This window comes from Amblyraja radiata, chromosome 1 (assembly GCF_010909765.2).
Source record: "Amblyraja radiata isolate CabotCenter1 chromosome 1, sAmbRad1.1.pri, whole genome shotgun sequence".
Taxonomy (NCBI): Eukaryota; Metazoa; Chordata; class Chondrichthyes; order Rajiformes; family Rajidae; genus Amblyraja; species Amblyraja radiata.
In genome coordinates, this window is record NC_045956.1 from 56091530 (window position 1) to 56116359 (window position 24830).

Genomic DNA, 24830 nt, shown 5'->3' on the forward strand with positions numbered 1-24830 from the left:
GTGCGGTTTAGGTTTATTACTGTCACGGGTACCATCAGGCAGGTACAGAAGCCTGAAGGAGCGCTTCAGGCTTCTGTGGCCACTGCCCAATAGTATCAGTCAGAAGAAGGCATGAGTTTGCCTCTTCTCATAAGGGCAAACATTTCAGTATCTTAAGTTGCAGGAACAACTACTTTCCTGCAACTATCCGGTTCTTGAACTGACCCACATAGCCCTAATCCCATCTTGAAAAGTGAACATTTTGGAACACCTCTTGCACCACTATGAACTTTCTTCTAATTATGCTTTTTATTTTGCATGACTTGTCTTTTTAGTCTTGTTTAAGAAAGAACTGCAGATGTTGGAAAAATTGAAGGCAGACAAAATTGCTGGAGAAACTCAGCGGGTGAGGCAGCATCTCTGGAGCGAAAGAATAGGCGACGTTTTAGGTGAATAAGGGTCTCGACCCGAAATGTCGCCAAGTCATTCGCTCCATAGATGCTGCCTCACCCATTGAGTTTCTCCACCATTTTTGTCTACCGTGTCTTTTTAATCTTCTTTCTTTGAGAAATGTTATGTGTATTATATGTAGCAATGTTACAAAATTTTGAGATTTTAAAAATCAAGTCTGTAATTTTTCCCATCAGATAAAGCATAAAAAGAAGTTTAATTTGACACCCAATTCACTTTCATATCTTCAGTATTAAAATAGTTATGGCCATTTTCATACTCGGAAATTAGCATCTTGTTCTCTATTGCTTTTCCATTGACTTAACACAAAAAGCTGTGATCGAGGACAGTCAAATGGCCATAACTTTCTTAAAAATTAAGAGCACTAAAAGAAAATTTCAGTTATTATAGATTGAAGCATTCTGAAACAAATATGAACCAATCTTACTTAGATGACTTGAAATTAAAGCATATAATTAGTTAGTTACCTAATTGTAGCTAATTTCAAAATTCAATAACTAGATCTAAACATTATCAATTTTTTAAGAATAGATTAACATATTCAAATAGCCTAAATGTCCAAATGACATTCACACAAGAATTCACAATATAACATAATTTTTAAATCTCATTGTCATGGATTTATAGGCCAAATGGAAGGAATGTTCAATACCTGTAAATTAATGGCCATTTAAATCATCTTGCGAGTGGGTTTTTCTGGAACGCAACCATTTGGAACGTTGCGGTTTGCAGTGATTTAGACACCCATATCGGCATGAAAAACACTGCCGGTTGGCATGGGGACTAAATCACCGTTTCGCAACTTAAAATGTGAACTAAAGGTATTTTAAGGACCACTTTTATACATAAAAATAAACTGCTTTATTTTACCTGTCCCCGTTGTCGGCGTTGACGGCTTTGGAAGCTGATTTTAAAATGACTCCAGCACTGAACGAGTCGTACGATTTACAAAAAAAAATAGACAGAACGCCCGTCGGAACGATTCTTCAGCAAAAGCTTGCACTCCAACCAAATATAATCCAGGACAAGGTAGGAAAAAAAAACACGTTTTAACCCTCCCCCCCCCTCAAAGGCGCCAAAATCACGCACACGGCCAGTGGCAGAATTGCAGCGCCACTGAAGGTAAGTATTGTAACATACCTATAATATGCACATTGTGTTTTTGTGGGTTGATCCGAGTCTATGTGCCTATGTTACCGCTCCGAGTAAGATTTTTTATTGCACCTGTACCTCACTGCACTCGTGTGCATGACAAATAAAGCATCAAAAGTAAGACGGCAGCATGATAGTACCACCGCGCATCGGCAGAGAAATTGCCAGCAATAACTATGAAGCAAGCACAAACTTCAGTCTTAATTCAGAGACTGGCAGCTCAGAGGATTTTGTTTGAAACTTACCACTGGGTATCCTTCAAATGGAAACAGGCCCTCTGGACTGATGTAGAATTTGCTCACTGGAATGCCATGTTCTGACTTGCTATTTGCCTAAGGTGAAATACAGACAAAAAAAAAATTGTGACACCTGTTTTATGCTTTAGCTGTCTAAAATTATACTACTGCTCTATTTAGGGACAGCACAGTGGTGCAGCGGTAGAGTTGCACCCTTACAGTGCCTGAGACACACCTTCGATCCCAAATCCTGTGTGTACGAGTTTTTACATTTCCTGTGGGTGCTCCAGTTTCCTCCCACACTCCAAAGACGTGCAGCTTTGTAGGTTAATTGGCTTTGGTACAGATTCTAAATTGTCCCTAGTGTTTAGGATAGGACTAGTGTATGGGGGTGATTGCTGGTTGGTGCGGACTTGGTGGGCTGAAGGGCCTGTTTCCACGTTGTATCTCTAAAGTCTAAAGTTTTGCTCTATTTATAACCATTTTCATTAGGCGAGAATTAGTATTGGGTAGGCTAATGGAACTGAAGGATGATAAATGCCCTGGACCTGATGGTCTGCATCCCAGGGTCCTGAGAGAGGTGGCTCTAGAAATAGTGGACGCATTGGTGATCATTTTCCAATGTTCAATAGATTCAGGATCAGTTCCTGTGGATTGGAGGATAGCTAATGTTATCCCACTTTTCAAGAAAGGAGCGAGAGAGAAAACGGGGAATTACAGACCAGTTAGCCTGACTTCGGCGGTGAGAAAGATTCTGGAGTCAATTATTAAATAGGTAATAATGGGGCATTTGGATAGCAGTAAAAGGATTAGTCAAGTCAACATGGATTTATGAAAGGGAAATCATGCTTGACTAATCTTCTGGAATTTTTTGAGGATGTGACAAGTAAAATAGATGAAGGGGTGCCAGTGGATGTAGTGTTTCTGGACTTTCAGAAAGCCTTTGATAAGGTCCCGCACGGGAGACTGGTGACTAAAATTAGAGCACATGGTATTGGGGGTAGGGTGTTGACATGGATAGAAAATTGGTTGGCAGACCGGAAGCAAAGAGTAGGAGTGAACGGGTCCTTTTCAGAATGGCAGGCAGTGGCGAGTGGAGTGCCGCAAGGCTCGGTGTTGGGGCCGCAACTGTTTACCATATATATTAATGATTTGGAAGAGGGAATTAGGAGCAACACTAGCAAGTTTGCGGATGACACAAAGCTGGGTGGCAGTGTGAACTGTGAAGAGGATGTTAGGAGGTTGCAGGGTGACCTGGACAGGTTGAGTGAGTGGGCAGGTGCAGTATAATATAGATAAATGTGAGGTTATCCACTTTGGCGGCAAAAACAAGGGGGCAGATTATTATCTCAATGGGGATAGGTTAGGTAAGGGGGAGGTGCAGCGAGACCTGGGCGTCCTTGTACACTGGTCACTGAAAGTTGGCTTACAGGTACAGCAGGCAGTGAAGAAAGCTAATGGAATGTTGGCCTTCATAACAAGAGGATTTCAGTATAGGAGTAAAGAGGTTCTTCTGCAGTTGTATAGGGCTCTGGTGAGACCACATCTGGAGTATTGTGTACAGTTTTGGTCTCCTAATTTGAGGAAGGATATCCTTGTGATTGAGGCAGTGCAGCGTAGGTTCATGAGATTGATCCCTGGGATGGCGGGACTGTCATATGAGGAAAGATTGAAAAGACTAGGCTTGTATTTACTGGAGTTTAAAGGACGAGGGGGGATCTTATAGAAACATATAATTCTAAAAGGACTGGTCAAGCTAGATGCAGGAAAAATGTTCCCAATGTTGGGTGAGTCCAGAACCAAGGGCTACAGTATAAGAATAAAGGCTGAGGTGAGAAAATCTTAAGATTGAGGTGAGAAAAAACTTTTTCACCCAGAGAGTTGTGAATTTATGGAATTCCCTGCCACAGAGTGCAGTGGAGGCCAAGTCACTGGATGGATTTAAGAGAGTTCGATAGAGCTCTAGGGGCTAGTGGAGTCAAGGAATATGGGGAGAAGGCAGGCACGGGTTATTGATAGGGGACGATCAGCCATGATCACAATGAATGGCGGTGCTGGCTCGAAGGGCCGAGTGGCCTCCTCCTGAACCTATTTTCTATGTTTCTATTTCTTATGACTTACTTTGTAAACCAACTCCATTACGTCCAGAACCTCTTTTAGACCAATTGGACATTGCTGAACCTGGAGGTGCTCGTTAAGCCGTAGGAATAAATTAAGCTCTTTAATCCGGTTGATCAACAGAGTCCTAATCATCTGGACAAGTACATTCAGGTTGGATGATTTCAGGGTCGACCAGTATTTTCCTAATGGTTAAAAAGAAAACACATAATTGGCTACTCTCAAATTAATAAGGCAAGGATATTCACAGAATATGTATATAATAATAATTATTAGTATCATTGACAGGAACATCCTTCTCTACCATTTCTGCAGGAGTTGAATCTAGATGATTTCAATAATTACATAATTCTTTAGGGCATCACTGGTAGGCCAGCATTCAAAGGTTTCAAAGCTTTCAAAGGTCTTTTATTGTCACGTGTACCTATTAAGGTACAGTAATATGCGAATTACCATACAGCCATACGAAAAAAAATGCAATAAGACACACAAATACATAATAGTTAATATAAACATCCACCACAGCGAATTCCCCACATTCCTCACTGTGATGGAGGGCAAAAAAGTCCAATTTTCTTCCCCTTCCTCTCCCGCGTCGGGGCGGTCGAAACTCCCGCGGCTTGGAATTCCCGAAATTGGTCTCTGACCAGAGACCCCGGGCTCCGTGATGTTAAAGTCCGCAAGCTCCCGCGATGGAGCTCCCGGTCGGTCTCCAGCAAAGGCTGCAAACTCCTCGATGTTAGGACGCAATGTGGACGGAGATACAATACGCAAAAAAAAAACATCGCATCTCCGTCGTGAGATTAGAAAAAGTTTCCCCAAACCCCCACATAAAACAAACTGAACAACACTAAAAACATCCATTTAACACACAATTAAAACACAAAGAAAGTAAGGACAGACTGACTGATGGTGAGGCAGCCATTGCTGGCGCCACCAGTTTTCTTCAGGGTGAGATAGTGATCCACATCATTGAGTTCTCCAATTATAATAATTCTGTCCTCTGCTTGAATTTATGTGCAATAGCGCCATCTGTTGGACCTTTATTGTGAAAGGTCAGTTGCACACAGGAAGTAGGAAGCAGGAAGTAGTCAAAGTGTTTAAGAAGGAACTGCAGATGCTGGAAAATCAAAGGTACACAAAAATGCTGGAGAAACTCAGTGGGTGCAGCAGCATCTATGGAGCGAAGGAAATAGGCAATGATGGATTTAAGTATATTGTTTATTATACATTTGCCATACATGTTTCACTGTGTTAGAAGATTTGTTTATTTCTATCTAAATGTATATTTCTGCAAAGGAGAGTAATTTGTGTATCTTCCTTTTCCTTTATAGTTTTCACTCGTTTTTCAATGATAAGAATGTGACAGCACTGGAAAGTCTTAAACTTAAGAGCTGAGATGCTAACTTCCTGACTCGCGTTTGATTATTGAATCGAGTTTGGCTGGCTGTCAATCTACGTTCTACTGTTAACAATCACGTAGGGAGGACAGTTACAATAATTAACGACCCTCCTTCCACCTCTTTCTTTCCTGTTCCCCCATCCCGCAAAACCGTTACCGCCACTCTTTCTCCCCACCATCCCCTTCCATCTATAACCCTCCCTCTGGCTTTACATTTCACTCCTCCTCTCATTATCCAATACGCATTTGTCTCCTTTTCATCTCCAGCCCAAGTCCTCCCAACTGCCAAACACCCCCCCCCCCCCCCCCGCCGCCAACTCACCTGTTTCCACCTATTACTTGCCAGACTTTATTCCACCCCACCTCTTTTCCAGCTTTCTCCCCCTACTCAGTCTGAGGAAGGGTCCCGACCTGAAACACCACCTAAACCATCCACAGATGCTGCCTGGCCTGTTGCGTCACTCCATCATTTTGTATTTTGCTCAAGATTCCAACACCGGCAGTTTCTTGTATCTCCTTACTGTACAATTCTGCTTCAATTCTCGTTAGAAAATATATTCTTTTCAAAACGGTAAGGTAGCACCTGCAATTATGTAGCAAAAGTAGCAAAAAACTCCTACAGAGAGCTGATTGCTAGTTGCATTTGAGATTCAGATGGGTGGTGCAGAAACACAACCGAAATTAGACTTGACTGGCAAGCAAAGCAAAGCTCATTTAGAAGATAGTCCTGAGTCACCAGAACAGCATTCCAGAAGCAGAGTCCAGTAGAAGACCTCTGGTACAAATATCAACGATTGGAAACGATCCAAAATTCAAACTTCATGAGGCATACGGCTCTTCAAGAAATATATATTAAATGTTTTGTGCCATTTCATAGATATACATAAAGAATTTTCAAAAATTATATTTCAAAATTACCTTGGGTATAAAAACTCATCACTGACCAAAAATAATTTGGCTTGATTGTATTTATGTGTAGTATTATCTGATTTGTTTAGATGGCATGCAAAACAAAGATTTTCACAGTATCTCGATACACATGACAATAATAAACCTGAACCTAAACTTAAAATCCACGCCAGCTTGTGGCAGCCAAGCGATCATAACATCACTTTTTGCTCCTTCGATGTTGGCTCTTCCTATTATTGTGAAGAAGAATTCACCAAGCATTGGATTGCTCATTCACTTGTAGGGAATGCAAGCTGGGTCTAGACTGTAGTGAGATGTGAGCTGGGTCAGTAGAAGGGTCTCGACCCAAAACGTCACCTATTCCTTTTCTCCAGAGATGCTGTCTGACCTGTTGAGTTACTCCAGCTTTCTGTGTCTGTCGTGAGACTGGTTAGCTTTACCCAACTGACGATGTGTTGTTGCAACAGTAATCATCCTCAGTACTCCTCAGAAAGCTAATGGTATGTTGGCCTTCAGAGCGAGAGAATTTGAGTATAGGAGCAAGGAGGTCCTACTGCAGTTGTGCAGGGTCTTAGTGAGACCACACCTGTGGTATTATGTGCAGTTTCGGTCTCCTAATTTGAGGAAGGACATTCTTGTTATTGAGGGAGTGCAGCATAGCTTCACCAGGTTAATTCCCGGGATGGCGGGACTGACATATGATGAAGGAATGAGCTTATATTCACTAGAATTTAGAAGGATGAGAGGATATCTTATAGAAACATAAAATTCTCAAGGGATTGGACAGGCTAGATGCAGGAAAACGTTCCCCGTGTTGGGGGAGTCCAGAACCAGGGGTCACAGTTTAAGAATAAGGGGTAGACCATTTAGGACTGAGATGAGGAAAAACTTTTCCACCCAGAGAGATGTGAATCTGTGGAATTGTATGCCACAGAAGGCAGTGGAGGCCAATTCACTGGATGTTTTCAAGATAGAGTTAGATATAGCTCTTGTGGCTAACGGAATCAAGAGATTTGGGGAGAAAGCAGAAAGCAGGATGATCAGCCATGATCATATTGAATGGCAGTGATGGCTAGACGGGCCGAATGGCCAACCCCTGCCTGCACCTATTTTCTATGTTTCAGTGATGCAGTGGTACAGTTGCTGCCTTACAATGCCAGAGACCCGGGTTCGGTACTGACTACCGCTGCTGTGAATGTACGTGGTTTGTACGCTCTCCCCGTGACCTGCGTGTGTTTTCTTCGGGTGTTTTGGTTTCCTCGCACTTTCCGAAGACGTGTAGGTTTGTAGGTTAATAGGCTTCTGCAAAATGTCCCTAGTGTGTAGGGTAGAACTAGTGTACGAGGTGATCGTTGGTCAGTGCGGACTTGATGGGCCTGTTTCAAAGCTGTATCACTAGAAATGAATAAAAGGAACCACAGGTTCGGACATTTTGACTTTCCATGGTATCTCTGTACACATGGGAATAATAAACCTAAATCCAAAACTCACCCTCCAAACACATCTATAATTCAAGTAATGCATAGACCCAAAACAATCCAAACTGCCTGACATGCAAAGTCGGACTATCTCCCATGGTCTGACAAGAACAAGCCCCATATGCAAACATACTTGTCAAGGACATTGACTCCTATAGATCACATACCACTCCATTGATGGCCCTTTCTACCGCTGAAGTTAGTATTGGATTGTAAGAGAGAAAAGGAAAAGACTGTGACTAGTCTTGTTGTCTCTGAACCACCTTGTCAAAGCCTCTGCATTTAGATCTCAAGCTTTGCACTTCCACTTCCAATAATGTTGCTCTGCAAGAGCATGCCTCCCCTTTTTATATGCTGCAACTTGCTGGGCCTGTCAATAGGTAGTAAGCAGTTCATCTTGTCCCACTCAGCTATTTTTAAGTTCTTGGATAAATATGTCTTCCAGTCATCAGGTACCATCACTTGTGGTCAGTGAAGGTTTAAAACTGTCGGTGGCTCAGTGATCTCTTCCCATAGATGCAAGAGACTGAGAGAACATTTCTGACCGAACATCATCCCCACTTTATCAAACAGTTGCAGATTTTTCATTCACATAAGGGTCAATTCAATGGAGCAGCTTTGAAATTCCTGCTTATTTCACCAACCTGCTTCAATCTCCATCAGTAAATGCGTGCACAAGAGCCACACTTCACTCTAGACTTCACTTTAGATATACAGCGCAGAAACAGGCCATTTGGCCCACTGAATCTGTGCCCACCAGCGATCGCCCCATACACCAGCAATATCCTACACACCAGGGACAACTTACATTTTTTCGACCAAAGTCACTTAACCTACAAACCTGTATGATTTTGGAGTGTGGGAGGAAATCATAGCACCCGGAGAAAACCCAAGTGGTCATAGGGAGAAAGTGTAAACTCCGTACAGACAGCACCCAGAGTCAGGATCGAAGCCGGGGCTTTAAGGCAGCAACTCTACCACTGTGCCGCTTGGCTTGGCTTGGCTTGACTTGACTTGGCTCTCTTACCCAGTGTAGTTTTTGAGGCAGGATCCAGACATGCGAGAGCTTTAACAAAGCCGGCAACCAAAGTGTTGATGTTATTCTCACTCTGCATTATAGAGCACTCTGGTAGAATCAGGTAAATCATCAAAGCTTCTTCGTCTTGGCAAGACGTCCCAAGTTTTGGAATTAAATTTGATCCCAGGCTTGACGTTATCTGTAAAACAAATGCTTCTTGACCTTAGTTTTAGTTTTTAGTAACAGCACAGAAATAGGCCTTTTGGCCCACCAAGTCCACTCCGACCAGAAATCACACGTACACTAGTTCTATCCTACATACTGGGGATAATTTACAGAGGCAGATTAATCTTCAAACCCGAACGTCTTTGGGATGTGGGAGGAAACCCACGTGGTCACAGGGAGAAGGTACAAACTTTGTACAGACAGCACCTAGTCAGGATCGATCCTCGGTGTCTGGTGCTGTAAGGCAGCAGCTCTACCACCGTGCCACTGTGCCACCCCGACTTATTACCATACCATTTCCCAACCTCATCAGTCTCACTTCCCCTCTATTATTTCATAGAACACAGAACAGCACATTGCAGGACAGGCCCTTCAGCACACAGAGTCTCATAAAGTTACAACTCTCACAGATCCATCAACTCATCTTTGAATCTTTTGTCACTAACCTACAGAAAGCAAAAGAAAAATGGAGTGCCAACTGAAATGCAGTCATAGGAAGAATGTGGACAACATACAAGGGCAGGATCGAACCTGGATCCCTTAAATCTTAGAGGCAACAGTAACTGCTGCACCAACATGCTGTCCTTGGAGCTTATCAAATACATCTCCATTAATCACCATATTTCAAAATAAATCCATCACAGAGGTTAGACAGCCTTAATGTAAACTGCTTTACAGGATACGGAGAAAGTTAAAGATGCCTTTAAGGCAGAGATAGATAGATTCATGATTAGTTCAGGCGTCAGGGGTTATGGGGAGAAGGCAGGAGAATGGGTTTAGGAGGGAGTGATAGATCAGCCATGATTGAATGGCGGAGTAGACTTCATGGGCTGAATGGCCTAATTCTTCTCCTATTACTTATGACCTTGCAAACAAACAGCATAGTTTTAGATTTAGTTTCACAGAAACAGCATGGAAACAGGCCCTTCAGCCCATTGTCCACGCTGCCATTCATTCATAGTGGTTCTATGTTGTCCCACTTTCATCTCATAAGATTCATAGAGCCATATAATCATAGTCATTGAGTTTACAATATGGAAACAGGCCCTTTGGCTCAACTTACCTACGCCGATCAACATATCTCATCTACACTCGTCCAACCTGCCTGTGTTGGGCCGATATCCCTCTAAAGCTATCCAACCATGTAACCGTCTAAATGTTTCTTAAATGTTGCGATAGTACGTGTCTAAACAGCCTCCTGTGCCATACACCCACCACCCTTTGTGTAAAAAAGTTACCCCTTAAATCTTTCCCCCTTCACCTTAAAACTATGTCCCCTGGTTCTTGATTCCCCTATGATTTCCTTATTCTGATGAGAGAATGGACAGGCGACTTGTCTGAAGTGTCTGAAGAAAGGTCCCAACCAAAAATGTCACCTGTCCATTCCCTCCACTGATGTTGCTTGACCCAGTTAGTTCCTCCAGCACTTTATGTTTTGATCATCACAGTGACAAAAAGTCTTTGACATGAATGGTTAATGACATGAATAGCTCCATCCGGCTTAATGACTGCATTCTAATAATCTGATTTCCTGTAAATTATAGTGAGAATTAAATAGTTAATGCAGGTATGTATTTTGCATGGTTATGGATGTCCAGTTTTCATACGGTGAAATCATAACCAAGTCACCCAAATGAAATGCTGCAAATGTTTACCTCATCGACAACCCAGTCTTTCTCAGTAAGCTTCTTAAATATTTCTCTGGCAGATTCCAAGTCGACATTGCACTGGTCTCCATCACTGTAATGTGAAGATTAAAACTTACCATACATCCACAACATATTTTACAAGGGCCAGACAGCACCTGTGGAGATAAGGAAAAGGTGACGTTTTGGGTCAAGACCCTTCTTGGATCTCGACACGTAACGTCACCTATTCCTTCTCTCCAGAGATGGTGTCTGAGTTACTCCAACTTTTTGTGTCTATCTTCGGTTTAAACCAGCATCTGCAGTTCCTTCCCATACATAATATTTGCAATACAGGTAAATGAATCACCTAGAATTCCATATCTTATATTTTAAATGTTCTCCAAACTTGTGGCATTATGGTTATACACAAAATTTTATTTTTGATCTTGCTGGGTTTTTACCCTATTAATAAAAACCTGTATTTTCCCATAGTGGGACATGCAGTTAATAAACATTATTTTAGAGCTGTAAAGTGACTTTCTAAATTTTATATTCAATGCTCCAAGCAATTAACGCAAGTTTACCAATCTTTCGGATGATCTGAAGATCAGTATCTCATTTCATTCCCTCTCTCGCCATCCATTCCCCACCCTAGTCGTTGTACTAGTTTCACTGTCAACCTGCTGATTTACACTGTTTGTATCCACTTGTTATCACCTTCTCCACAACCAACAATGGATCATTGTGGGCTCCACCTTCCCTTGATTATTTTTGCTCGCTTTGATTTGTCCTTTTGCATACATTTCATTCATTTGTTCTATGTACATTTTCCTATCTCTCATTTCCCTGAACCCTGACTCGCAGTCTGAAGACGGGTCTTGACCCGAAACTTCACCTATTCCTTTTCTCCAGAGATTGTGCCTGACCCGCTGAGTTACTCCAGCTTTTTTCACACCTTGAAGTGCAACAAGACTAAAATAAAAATTCTGGATGCACTTGGCTGTATCTGTGGAGAATGGGAGAGAATTTACTTTCCAGGATACCCCACCTTCTATCGTCTGAAACATTTGCTCTGTCTTTCCCCAGAAATGCTGTCTGACCTGCTGAGTTGTTTCAGCATTCTCTATTTTTATATTGGATTTACAACATCTGCAGCTTATTGATGTTTGTCCACATTCACATTCATTAAACTGTGAAGATTTTATTCCACTCACCTTGGCTTGAGGAAGCTCCCAACAAGACAGGATGGCGAAGAAAATATCAGATCAATTTCACTATCATAGGAAAGACAAAAAGTGTTCAATTGCTCGTTTAATATTGTGATCTCTAAATTAAAGCAAAGTAAACTCTAGCAAATAAAAATCTAAAACTGCCCTTCCTAAAAGTGATTTTACTTCCTGTCAATTGCAGTCATTTGCAAAGGTTAGTAGAGGCTCTGGAAGCAGGACAAGGAAAGATCTTGAGCAAAACACAAAGCGCTGGGCTAGCTCAGCGGGTCAGGCAGCATCTCTGCAGGACGTGGATAGGTGATGTTTTGGGTTGAGACCATTCGCCAGGTAGATCGTAGGAGGGAGAAAGTAGGAAAGGAGAAGTGGAGGTGGGACAAATCCTGTGAAGTGATATTAGGTGGTTACAGGTGTGAGGAGTTGTGATCGGCAGATGGGTGGACAGAGGTTGGAGATGAACAGGAGTGTTGAGCAGCAGGGTGGTGCAGCAGTAGAGACCCTGGTTCCATCCTGACTACAGGTGCTCTCCAACTAAAGGATTTCCAGGAGCCTGATGGAAGAAAACTGAGGGTATTGTTCGGACTGAACTATGTGGAGCCATACAGCATGGAAACAGGCCCTTTGGCCCAACTAGTCATGCCGACCAAGTGCTCATCTAAGCTGGTCCCTTTCATATGGTTTGAGTCATATCCCTCTAAACTTTACTGCATGTGCTTTCTTATTGGCAAATCAGCTGCATTAGTACTTCCAGGGTTGTGAAGTCATCACACTGGGAAAATCCACACTAAAACGAGCGCTCCAAATTATTTTGATCTAAAATACGTTGCCTCAAAATTTCATACAAATAGACCAAATATTAATTTATAAATAGATGCACTTGAAGAGGAAAATGTTATTAATCTATGAGGATTAAGGATAAAGTGAGCAGCCTTTTCAAAACCTGGGCTGTCACAAACTCAAAAGACTGAGTGGTCCTCTTTTGTGCCTTATAAATCCAGTATATTATTTCTCAACAAAACAAAAGACAAGTTCTCCAGCAATTAAGCCTTGAGTGACCCGCTGAAGAGAATTTACACATGATCACAGATATTTTCAATTGTTACTTTTCACACAAAGGGAGGTGGGTCTATGCCGGAGGAGGTAGTTGACGCAGGTACTATCACAATGTTTAAGAACCATTTAGACAGGTACATGGATTGGACAGGTTTAGGCCAACATTGGCTAAATGCAGGCAGGTGAGACAAGTGTAGATGGGACATGTTGGTCTGTGTGGGCAAGTTGGGCCGAAGGGCCTGTTTTTCACACTGTATGACTAGGCGCAAAAATATCTGTTGACAAAGACTGAGGATAGAAACCAAAAAATATATAAAGAACGCCTACTTTTCTGCATTTTTTCCATGCCCGTTGTTGATCCATCTCTCAACAATAGTTTCATCCAATGTGAGTATCTGCTTTGTGTTCTCTGTGCAGCCAAGGTCAAGCTGAAAGAGAAAGTCAACAATTAGAGGAATCAGTCTATGAAATTGGGCATAAATGGAGAGTGGTTGAATGGATAAAAGACACAACAGCAAGCCCTTGATGATTCTTCTGAGGCTGGAAGATCTAGAACCAGGAGCTTATTCTGGAAGCACAAAACAAACTGCTGGAGGAACTCAGCAGGTCAAGCAGCATCTGTGGAAGAATAGAGATGGTCAACTTTTTGCTGTGGCCTGAGAGTGTGGAAGGAAAACCATCTACATAAGGGGGTGAGAAGGAAGAGTGTGGCAGAGGCTGGTAGGTGATAGATGGAATCAGGCAAGATATGATGAGATTGGGGGAGTGGACGGGGGTAGATCACACACAGAGCCTGATGAAGTATAGGTGGAAACAGATAAGGGAGGGATGATGGGCAGATGGTCCCAGGTGAGGGAAGGGATAGGAAGCAGAGGCCAGAGGAACAGAAACCAAGGTTGATTGGTTCTTTATTGCCACATGTACATATGCACAGGGAAATTATTTTTCTGCATACAGTTCAGTAAAGTATTGCCATGCCTCAGCACAATCCCCAATAAATACGAAGTGTATAGAAATAGTCCACTGAGACTGTATGCAAGAGCCGCCAGGTTTTGGTGCCATTTTCAAAGTCCAGCCCAGTCCGCGCGCTGGGTCTCCTGGAGCGGTGCCCGATTCAGGTGAGCCCCAGGCTGCTGCCGGGCCTCCAGCCATCACCTCCGTCTGGATCATCCAGTAAACCGTCGTTCCTCTCCTCGCCGGGCCGCCTTCAGTCTTTGTGCTGCGGGGGCCACTCCCAGAGTCGACCTTGAGCGAGCCTCGGGAGGCAAGAGCCCGGTTCATTCTCCTATCTGCACTCACTCTTTGCCGACTCCCTCCGTCCTCCTCTCCGGTTCTCCTGTCTATAGCAGACCCACCCACAGCTTCCACAGGTGAGGTTCTCCCTGGCCGTTGGATTGGGGCGTGTGTTCTGTTGCCATTGACCATTTTGTGATGTCTGCACCTGCCCTCCAGGGTCTTGAACCACGTGGTGTCATGGTGCTTCATACCAGCCTGGAGGTTCCTTCTCCACCTCCCTCAGCTGCTGGTCCCACTTGTCAGAGCCAATGTTAAAATTAATCATATCTCTACCCTATCTATCTATGCCTGTTATAATTTGATATACAGGTGTGCCGGCAATGGGTAGATGAAAACAGGAAAGATGAACAAGGATAGAGACACAAGGAATGGCAGATGCAGGAAACATAAGTGTTAGGAGCAGAATGAGGCCATTCGACCCATCGAGTCTACTCCGCCATTCAATCATGGCTGATTTATCTTTTCCTCTTAACACCTTTCTACTGCCTTCTTCACATAACCCCTGACACCCGTACTAATCAAGCATCTGTCTATCTCTGCCTTAAAAATACCCATTGACGGCATCCACAATTGTCTGAATTCCACAGATGCACCACCTGCTGGCTAAAGAACCAGAGAACATAGGTTTAAGGTGAGGGGGTAAAGATCGGGTAAAACCCTGAGGGGTAACTTTTTTTTTAACACAAAAGGTGGTAGGTATATGAAACGAGCTGCCGGAGGAAGTAGTTGAGGCAGGTACTATCACAACGTACATGGATAGGATAGGTTTAGAGGGACATGGGGCAAATGCAGGCCAAATGCATGCCAGTGTGGGCAAATTGGGCCAAAGCGCTTATTTCCATGCAGTATGACTATGCTCCGTTTTCCCCCCACACCCCATGGATGTGTGGGTTTGCAGGTTAATTGGCCTCTGTAAATTGCTCCTTGTGTGCTGGGATTGGATCAGATAGTGGAATAACATAGAACTTGTGTGAATGGGAGATTGATGATCCGAATAAACTCAGTGGGCTGAAGTGTCTGTTTCCATGCTGTGTTTATCAATGAAACAAAAGATGGCCTTGATATCTAGTACAAAGCTCGAAGAACTTACCCGAGTCTGAATAAAATTCATGTTTGCTCCTGCAAAGATCTTGTAAACGTTGGCATTGTGTGACTCTGTAAGAAACACAAGTTAGGTAAAATCATTATATTTCGAACTTCACACATGCATTCCCATTTTAATAATATTTCTTAATGATATAGATGGAGTCCATTCTCCCATCCTGTCCATGCTGGTTCTTTGAGTAATCCTATCATTCCCATTTCCCCAATTACTTTTCTATAATCTTTCTTCACTCGCGTGCCCATTAACAACCCCGATTAGAGTCAGAAAGTCACATTCGTACAGCACGGAAACATACCCTTCAACCCAACTCGTCCATGCTCACCAAGATGCCGCATCTAAGCTAGTCCAATTTGCCTGCTTTTGGCCCAAATCCTTCTAAACGTTTCCTATCCATGTACCTGTCCAAGTGCCTTTTCTCCTTCCATTCATCAGCACTAGGTTTAATAAACAGTACCTTGTTGACCAACAACCAACCAGCATGTCCTCGGGATGTGGAAGATGCCAGGACATGATCCCATGCACTCACAGAGGTCAGGATCAAACTTATGTTGTTATCCTCTCTATCACTGTGCCATCACTAGTAAACTAATTAATCTAGAAATACATCAAGAGTTTCAACTGGAAAAATAATGAATTGCATTTTGATAGCACCTTATAAATCCCCTCTGATCTGTTGTAAAAACTCCATGCAGCCAATGAAACAGTTTTGGAGCAAACCATGTCCATTCTTACTCAACAGTAGAGGCCTGACATTTTAAAGTTTGTTGAGGGTGATCTGAAATCAATCTGCCTTAATGGAGACACCCACAGCATCCAATCCGCAGACAGCCAGCTCCCACATACATCAATGTGAAACGACTAAATAAACTGCTTGTCAAATCTTATTGATGTCTGGAAGGCCATTGATAACGTTCACAATAACAAAGATTTGAAGGCATTTTCGGACAGGTACATGGATAGGAAGGATATGGGCCAGACGCAGGAATTTGGACCAGCTTTGATGGGTATCCTATCCAACTAAGGCCGGGGCATGGACAAGTTTCCATGCTGCATGACACAAAGCGGAGATTGACAGATTCTTGATTAGTACATGTGTTAAAACATTATGGGGAGAAGGCAGGAAAATGGCGTTGAGAGTGGAAGATAGATCAGCCATGATGGAATGGTGGAGTAGACTCGATGGGCCGAATGGCCAAATTCTGCTCCAATGACTTATAACTCTATAACTTGCATGATCTTCTAAAAAAACATGTGATGTTGTGTCTCTATTTAAGACAGGTTGGAAAGAAATTCTGGGAACTATAAGTCAGTAATAGTAAAGGGCCTGTCCCACTTACGTGTCCTTGGCACACAAATTGCGCGACCTCGTTGTCACGTTGAGGCGCAGGGGCATCGTATGGCGGCGCGGGGCAGGTCCCACTGAGAAGCGCGGAGGGGTATGTAGTTGTGCGAGACATCGCGCGGCGCTCCGAAATTTTTGTAGTGAACAAAATCTTCGCACGCCAACGGCCTGTCGCAGAACTGACGGCCAAAGTGGGACAGGCCCAAGACCCTGGCGCGACGCAACGTCTCACCTTCAACAGCAGCAGAAGCAGGCAAACGATCGCCGAGCTCGGCCTGGGGCTCACGACCGTTGCGGACCGGATCCGTCCCCAGTTCTACTACCAGAGCGGGGCCAAGAAAATTGAAGATAGACGCAAAATGCTGGAGTAACTCAGCGGGACCGGCAGCACCTCTGGAGAGAAGCAATGGGTGACGTTTCGGGTCAAGACCCTTCTTTCAGACTGAAGAAGAGTCTCGACACGAAACATCACTCATTCCTTCTCTCCAGAGATGCTGCCGGTCCCGCTGAGTTACTCCTGCATTTTGGGTCCATCTTCAAATTGCGTCATGCGCTCCAGACGGCTGTGCGGGCGAATGAAGTCGCGCGCGACCTTCGCGGGAACGTCGCGCCTCAACGCAACCACAAGCTCGCGTAATTAGCGTGCTGAGGACAATTAAGTGGGAAAGGGGCTTAAAGTTTTACTGAAAAGGATTTGGGGGGGATGAGATGATCTTTCACGTTCATCAGAGAGACTAGGTGCTGCCATGCCTTAATAAATTTGATGAAAGCAGAAACTGTGCCACAGGATCTGTTAACTCTTTATTTATGTGGGATTATTAAAGCTTGAAAGTTATGCACTCTAAAATCAGATAGTCATGTTGTCATTCCATAAAGTTTTGGATAGGCTGTATTTGAGTATCACATGCATTTCTGGACGCCCCATTACTGGTAAGATGTGGAGGCTTCGGAAAGGCAGCATGGTGGTTTACCAGAACGATATCTGTATTGTTCACCAGGTTAATTCCTGGAATGGCGGGACTGACATTTCATGAAAGAATGGGTTGACTGGGCTTGTATTCACTGGAATTTAGATGGATGAGAGGGGATCTCTCATGGATGAGAGGGGAGAAACATATAAAAAATTTAAAGGATTGGGCAGGCTCGATACAGGAAAAATGTTCCCCGTGTTTGGTGAGTCCAGAATCAGTTGTCACAGTTCAAGAATAAGTGGTAGGCCATTTAGGACTGAGATGAGGAAAAACCTTTTCACCCAGAAAGTTGTGAATGTGTGGAATTCTCTGCCACAGACAACAGTGGAGGCCAATTCACTGGATGTTTTCAAGAGAGAGTTAGATTTAGTTCTTCGGGCTAATGGAATCAAGGGATATGGGGAAAAACCAGGAACGTGGTCTTGATTTTAGATGATGGTGAGTTCCTGGAATGCACTGCTGCGAGTAGAGATGGAGGCAGATATGATAGTGGCATTTCAGAGACTTTTGGACAGGCACATGGATGTGCAGGATATGGATTATGTGTAAGCAGATTAGAGTTGGTCTAGTCATCATGTTCGGTAAGACATTGCGGGCGAGAGGACCTGTACTGTTCGATCTTCACTGTACTTCCTGCTATACTTGTGCCTGCATGTTTTCACCACCAGCTGGAGCTGCCTTAGCTCCTGGAGATGAACATCCTTACATACCCCTCTTCTGGGGCTCTGGTGCACCTGGGGAATGTCAAAAATCTGTAATCCAAATGGCTGGATCTATAGGTAACTGGCCTATGATGAATGATTGTCGGTGTATAAAAATAATGCAGGCAAAAAGGTGAAAATCGAAAGGAAAAAATGAAAATCAGATGGTACCATATTGGACTGACATATTCAAAACTTTGCAGACACAAGAGATTGAAGATATTGGTAGCTTGGCCAAAATGACAAAAAGCTGGAGGAACTCAGCAAGTCAGGTGGCAGGAAAATGTACAGACAACATTTCTGGTCGGAATCCTTCTTCAGACTAATGGAGTAGAGGGGAGATGGATCATGAGGTCATAAGGAATAAGTGAAAGGAGCAGAATTAGGTCTTTCGGCCCATCAAGTCTATTCCACCATTCAATCATGGCTGATCTATCTCTTCCTCCTAACTCCATTCTCCTGCCTTCTCCCCACAACCCTTGACACACGTACTAATCAAGAATCTATCTATCTCTGCCTTCAAAATATCCATTAACGTCCTCCACACCCTTCTGTGGCAAAGAATTCCACAGATTCACCACACACAGACAAAATCAATTCCTCCTCATCTCCTTCCTAAAGGAATGTCCTTTAATTCTGAGGTTAAGTCCTCTAATCCTAGACTCTCCCACTGGTGGAAACACCCTTTCCACATACACTCTGTCGAAGCCCTCCACATCCACTCTATCCAAGCCTATCAGATGATTGAAAGAGGTGAGGTGAAGTGGTAGGGCAAGAGATGTCAAGTGATAGGTGGATGGATTCAGGTTGATTGGGAGACGAGTCAGATGGGGGAGAGAAAGGTGGAGACAGTAACCAAGGCTGGAAGTGATGTGGAGAAGACAAAGGATTCAAAGTCTCCTGCTAACATCGTCATTCCACCAACAAATGTATGAAAGTTGAGAAGGAACCAAGGAAATAACGTTTCTATAATCGCCAGTTAGACGAAGAGCGAAATTGAGTATAAGAGCAGGGAGGTTGAGTATAAGAGCCGGGAGGTTCTACTGTAGTTGTACAGGGTCTTGGTGAGACCACACCTGGAGTATTTCGTACAGTTTTGGTCTCCTAATCTGAGGAAAGACATTCTTGCCATAGAGGGAGTACAGAGAAGGTTCACCAGACTGATTCCTGGGATGGCAGGACTTTCATATGAAGCAAGACTGGTTAGACTTGGCTTGTACTCGCTAGAATTTAGAAGATTGAGGGGGGATCTTATAGGAACTTACAAAATTCTTAAGGGGTTGAACAGGCTAGATGCAGGAAGATTATTCCCGATGTTGGGGAAGTCCAGAACAAGGGGCCACAGTTTAAGGATAAGGGGGAAGTCTTTTAGGACCGAGATGAGAAAATCATTTTTTACACAGGGGTGAATCTGTCGAATTCTCTGCGACAGAGGGTAGTTGAGACCAGTTCATTGGCTATATTTAAGAGGGAGTTAGATGTGGCCCTTGTGGCTAAAGGGATCATGGGGTATGGAGAGAAGGCTGGTACAGGATACTGAGTTGGATGATCAGCCATGATCATATTGAATGGCGGTGCAGGCTCGAAGGGCCGAATGGCCAACTCCTGCACCTATTTTCTATGTTTCTATGACCTCATCTCACCAAATGTGTTAAAATATTACAGGGTGAAAACTAAATATAAAGTCAGGAGTGAGTTCCTGTAGTATGGTTACCTTGATAAACTTGGTCTCTTGATGACCCTTTCTTCGTTTTATCTCGGTTTGCAGAGCCAAAGGAAACCACAAGATCAGAGGAGGGGATGTAGGCGAGTGTGTGGAAGCTAAACAACACAAGTTTACAAATAAGATCACCGTGTGTGCGTGTGTGTGCGTGCGTGTGCGTGTGCGTGTGCGTGTGTGTGTGTGTGTGTGTGTAATGAATCAATTTTGTTGCCTTCTACCTTGGATTTAGATGGTACATTTCAATGTCCAGAACATTATCTCATGCTCTCCAAAATCTATTAAATTGGTTACTATGTCACAATAATTTATACAGGTCCACTACTGATTTTCCAGTACCCTTGGCTCCAAGGATTTGCTGGATTATCCGTATTGCCGAAGTCACAAAGGTCACGGCCTCCAAGAGGAATTGAACGGTACAAGCACAGTCCACCTAGGCAGTCGGGTGGCCGAGATACCGGCTCACAAAGTTGGCCTCAGAAGTCGGTTATGGGAACGGATCTGCCGGCTCTGGCTGGGCCAGAGTTCCAGAGCACGGGTCACAGGGGGAAAATATATCCTGCTGATCAGCCGGGGAAGTACCGCTGCAATCAAGATCGGCCGACCCACATTTTTAGGGGTGTTTTGCGAGGGGGGATTCAAGTGTGCTCTTTGGATTTTATCCGGATCAAAGGAAGTTTGCTGGAAAATCGGTGGTGGACATGTATATCACTGATTTGTACTTAAAGATGCATAAAACATGAAGCTGTCATTTGCAAAGGTGCCCTTAAAAATTCCAGAACTAATCAAAACAGTTAAAAGAACAACATTCAAGCATCAACACTATTTGCATGAGTATTGGCTGCTGGTTTTACTGACTTTCTGAAATCTATTTTTTTAATTTGATTGTTCACAGGATGTAGAGAATGCCAGCAATTATTGGTATCCTGAATTGCCCTGAACTGACACAGCAGTTCATGTCAATCCAGGTTGGTGGGCGTGGATTCACATATAAGTGGCATTGAGGAGACTTTTACATAGGTACATGCATAAGACAGACCAAGATGGCAAATTTCCTTCTATGGCGATTATTATCAAAGCAGATGGGGTCTTAACAATCTAAACATTTCCCATTTTCCATTACCAAGACTAGCCTTATTTATTAAAATTCCAGATCCATTTGAATTCACCAGCAACAGCACGGTTGCACAGTGGTAGAATTGCTGCCTTACAGCGCTTGCAACGCCGGAGACCTGGATTCGATCCTGACTACGTACCGTGACCTGCGTGGGTTTTCTCCGAGATCTTCGGTTACCTCCCACACGCCAAAGACGTACAGGTATGTAGGTAAATTGGCTTGGTAAATGTAAAAGTTGTCCCTAGTGTGTGTAGGATACTGCGGGGATCGCTGGTCGGCGCGGACCCGGTGGGCCGAAGAGCCCGTTTCCGTGCTGTATCTCTAAACTAAGCTAAACGACCATAATGGAATACAAAGTTGGCATTTGTCTCAACAGCCCCAAGGATGTTATTAAGCTGGAATGGGTGCAGAAAAGATGCACCAGGTTATTACTGGAATTTGATAGGTTCAGTTATAAGGGCGAGTTACTGGAGAGTATTCTGAGGGATAAGAAATATATGCATTTAGATAGGCAGGGGCTGGTTAGGGATAGTCACCATGGTTTTGTACATGGGAGATCATGTCTTACCAATCTGATTCAAGTTTTCGAGTAACAAAAAAAGATTGATGAGAGCAAAGCCATAGACATTGTCCATATGGATGTCAGCAAGCCATTTGTTCTGGAATGTTAAATTGCGTGGGATCCAGGGAGAGTTAAGCCCCTGTCCCACTTAGGAGACCTAAACAGCAACCTCTGGTGACCTTGCCTGCCACCCAAGGTTTCCATGAGGTCACCGGAGCTTTTGGTCACTCTCCCTAATGGTTGGAAGTGGTTTCCGCGTGGTCGAGGCTTCATCTAGGTTGCTGCTATTTTTTCATCATGATTAAAACAGGCCTCGACTAAAAATAGATTGCCGTTTTAAAAATCGAATAATTTTTGATTTGCAGATCTAGCCGGATTTTCACGGTGTTCAGTTTTCATCACTTTGCTCAAGGAAGGGTGTAGTTAAGCTGGAAAGAGCACACAGAGATTTATGAGGATGTTGCTATGACTTAAGGGCCTGAGCTATAGGGGTCAGACAGGCTACGACTTTGTTCCCTGGAGCGCAGGAGGCTAAGGGGTGATCTTATAGAAGTGTCAAAGATCATGAGGGGGATAGATAGCATGATCGCACAATCTTTTACCCACAGTAGGGGAATCAAGAACCAGAGGACATATATTTAAAGTGAGACGGAAATTATTTAATTGGAACCTGAGGGGCAACTTATGCACACAGATGGTGTTGGGTATAGGGAACAAGCTGCCAGAGAAGGTAGTTGAGGCAGGGTACTATAACAACATTTAAAATACATTTGGACAGGTGATCGGACAGAAAAGGTTTAGAGGGATACACGGGCAAAACACGGGCAGGTGGGACTGGCATAGATGGGGAAACTTGTTTGGCAAAGGCACAATGGTCTGAATGGCCAGTTTCTATGCTGTATGACTCTAGTACAGCATAGAAACAAGCCCTTTGGTCCACAATGCCCGTGCCGAACATAATGCCAAGTTAAACTAATCTCCTCTGTCTGCACGTGATCCGTACAATTCCATTTCCTATGTTCCATGGTCAATAACTAATTATCTCTTCTCGATCTCCAATGACTAAAAGTAAATTTTCCCCTCCATTGGCGAGTTGCATACTGTGTTGATGAGGTGTGTGACTCATCAGAATGGGCTGGAATCAATGGTAGCTTTGAAGAAATGGACAGGCCGGCCGCATGTCAAACACTGATGCCACTCACCTTCCACAAGCTATCTGGGAAACCTTGCCCTTGACTTGCTTCACCTTTTGAAAGGTCACATTCCCATCTCCACATTTGAATACATCTCCATCCTGTAATGGGGAGGGTTGGGGGATGCACAATAATAATATTAAAGCAGCCATCAAGGGAGTGAAATCTGCACACAAAATCACTGAGTCACTAAATCATACAGCATACAGGCCCTTATTGGCCCAACTTGAACGAAAGAAAGAATGAATGAATGAATAAATGAACGAATGGTGCTTCATTGTCACATGTGTTTTGGTACAGTGAAATTCAGTGTTACATACAATGCACAAGTGTGCAAAGAGTTACCAAGTAGAAGGTGCAACAAAGTTACACCAGTATTCATTATAGTCCCGATGGTCCCTCTGTTTTCAGCGGCCCCTCATTACGGGTCCCTTTTTGTTTTCTCGGCCCCCTCCCATCTGGGGTCTCCCTTTATTCTATCGGCAACCCTCCCCCGCAAGGTCCTTTTTTAAATTCATTCAGCCCATCCCCATGCCGGGTCCCTCCTTGTTCTCGGCGGCGCGTCCCCGAGCGATATTTGGCTTTCCCGCGGCCCAGTCCTCACCTGACCGCCGTGACTCACGCAGCCCATCCTCCACCGCCCACTGCCAGGACTCACGTGCCCATGTTATGGTTATCATAACAGATATGAGACATTGACTGCTGGAATACAAACCCTGCCTGCTCAACCTCTCCCTATAGTTCGGACCCTCGAATCCTGGCAACATCTTTGTAAATCTTCCCTGCACTCTTTCCAGCTTAACAACATCTTGAAATCTCCTGGACCTTTTTTCTTTATGAATTTTCTTTTCTTTCTGAAGTCATTTGCAATTCCTTCCTTAAAATGAGGTGGATAGAATCTAAATAAGTCGTGTGGTGGGGACAGTTGTGAAAGGTTACTGCGGGCAGGGGCAAGTTATGGAGTTGATGTTACAATCACATCAATAAAGATTTTATTAAACAGTGGATGCAGAAGGAACTGCAGATGCTGCAATCATGAGTCAAAACTGGAGTGCTGGAGGAGCTCAGTGGGTCAAACAGCATCTGTGTAGGGCAATGGGCAGGCAACGTTACAGGTCGGGACCCTTCTTCAGATCTTAAACGGTGGAGCAAGTTAAATAGCTGAGTGGCCAGAGGTCTACTCCTGCTGCTCTTGTTACACAAGAACAAGGAGGGATCCGGTGGGGTAGTTGTGCACCGAGATCAACGAGGGATCATCTGGACTATAATGAATACTATTGTATCTTTGTCTGCACCCTATACATGGCAACTCTTTGCATACTTTGTATATTATACGCAAAACAAAGAATTTCACTGTACCTCGGTACATGTGACAATGAAGTATCATTGAAACTCACTTCTAAACTCTCCGATTAGTCAGCGGCTATAGAGTGGATCACAATATTAACCAAAAGCATACCTTAGTTACAACAACAGTATGTTTGTTGCCACAGGAGATATATTTCACATTGAGCTTCTTCAGTTGTTGCACAAGACATGGGTCGTGGCATTCTGTTGAAAAAAAAACAACCTGCATCAGCAAAGGAGATATAGTTTATTTTATTTTATTGTCACGTGTACCTACATACAGTGAAAAGCTTTTGTTGCGTGTCAACTAGTCAGCAGAAATACTTTTCATGATAAAGGGAATAACAGGAATTCTGCTGAGTGTAAGATAAAGCCAGTAAAGATTGTCTGAGGGTCTCCAATGAGGCAGATAGTAGCTTAGGACTGTCCTCTGGTTGTTGGTAGAATGGTTCATTTGCCTGATAACAGCTGGGAAGTAACTGTCCCTGAATCTGGTGGTGTGCGTTTTCACACAACTATACCTCTTGCTTGATGGGAGAGGGAGTGAGGGAAAGGGAGTGGCTGGGTGGGAGTCATCCTTG

General features: G+C 43.7%; 1 protein-coding gene across 1 annotated transcript in view; it reads right to left on the bottom strand.

The window, feature by feature from the left end:
- Positions 1–24830, bottom strand: part of LOC116974094 (probable E3 ubiquitin-protein ligase HERC4) — a 70501-nt gene that overhangs the window by 34122 nt on the left and 11549 nt on the right. The window contains exons 5-14 of the mRNA XM_033022225.1: positions 24362–24453; positions 22912–23003; positions 20025–20131; positions 15282–15346; positions 13223–13323; positions 11831–11890; positions 10644–10728; positions 8773–8962; positions 3960–4141; positions 1848–1934 (exon numbers count right to left, since the gene is read on the bottom strand). Coding sequence (XP_032878116.1) covers positions 1848–1934; positions 3960–4141; positions 8773–8962; positions 10644–10728; positions 11831–11890; positions 13223–13323; positions 15282–15346; positions 20025–20131; positions 22912–23003; positions 24362–24453 — 1061 coding nt within the window. The remainder of the gene's footprint in view (positions 1–1847; positions 1935–3959; positions 4142–8772; positions 8963–10643; positions 10729–11830; positions 11891–13222; positions 13324–15281; positions 15347–20024; positions 20132–22911; positions 23004–24361; positions 24454–24830) is intronic.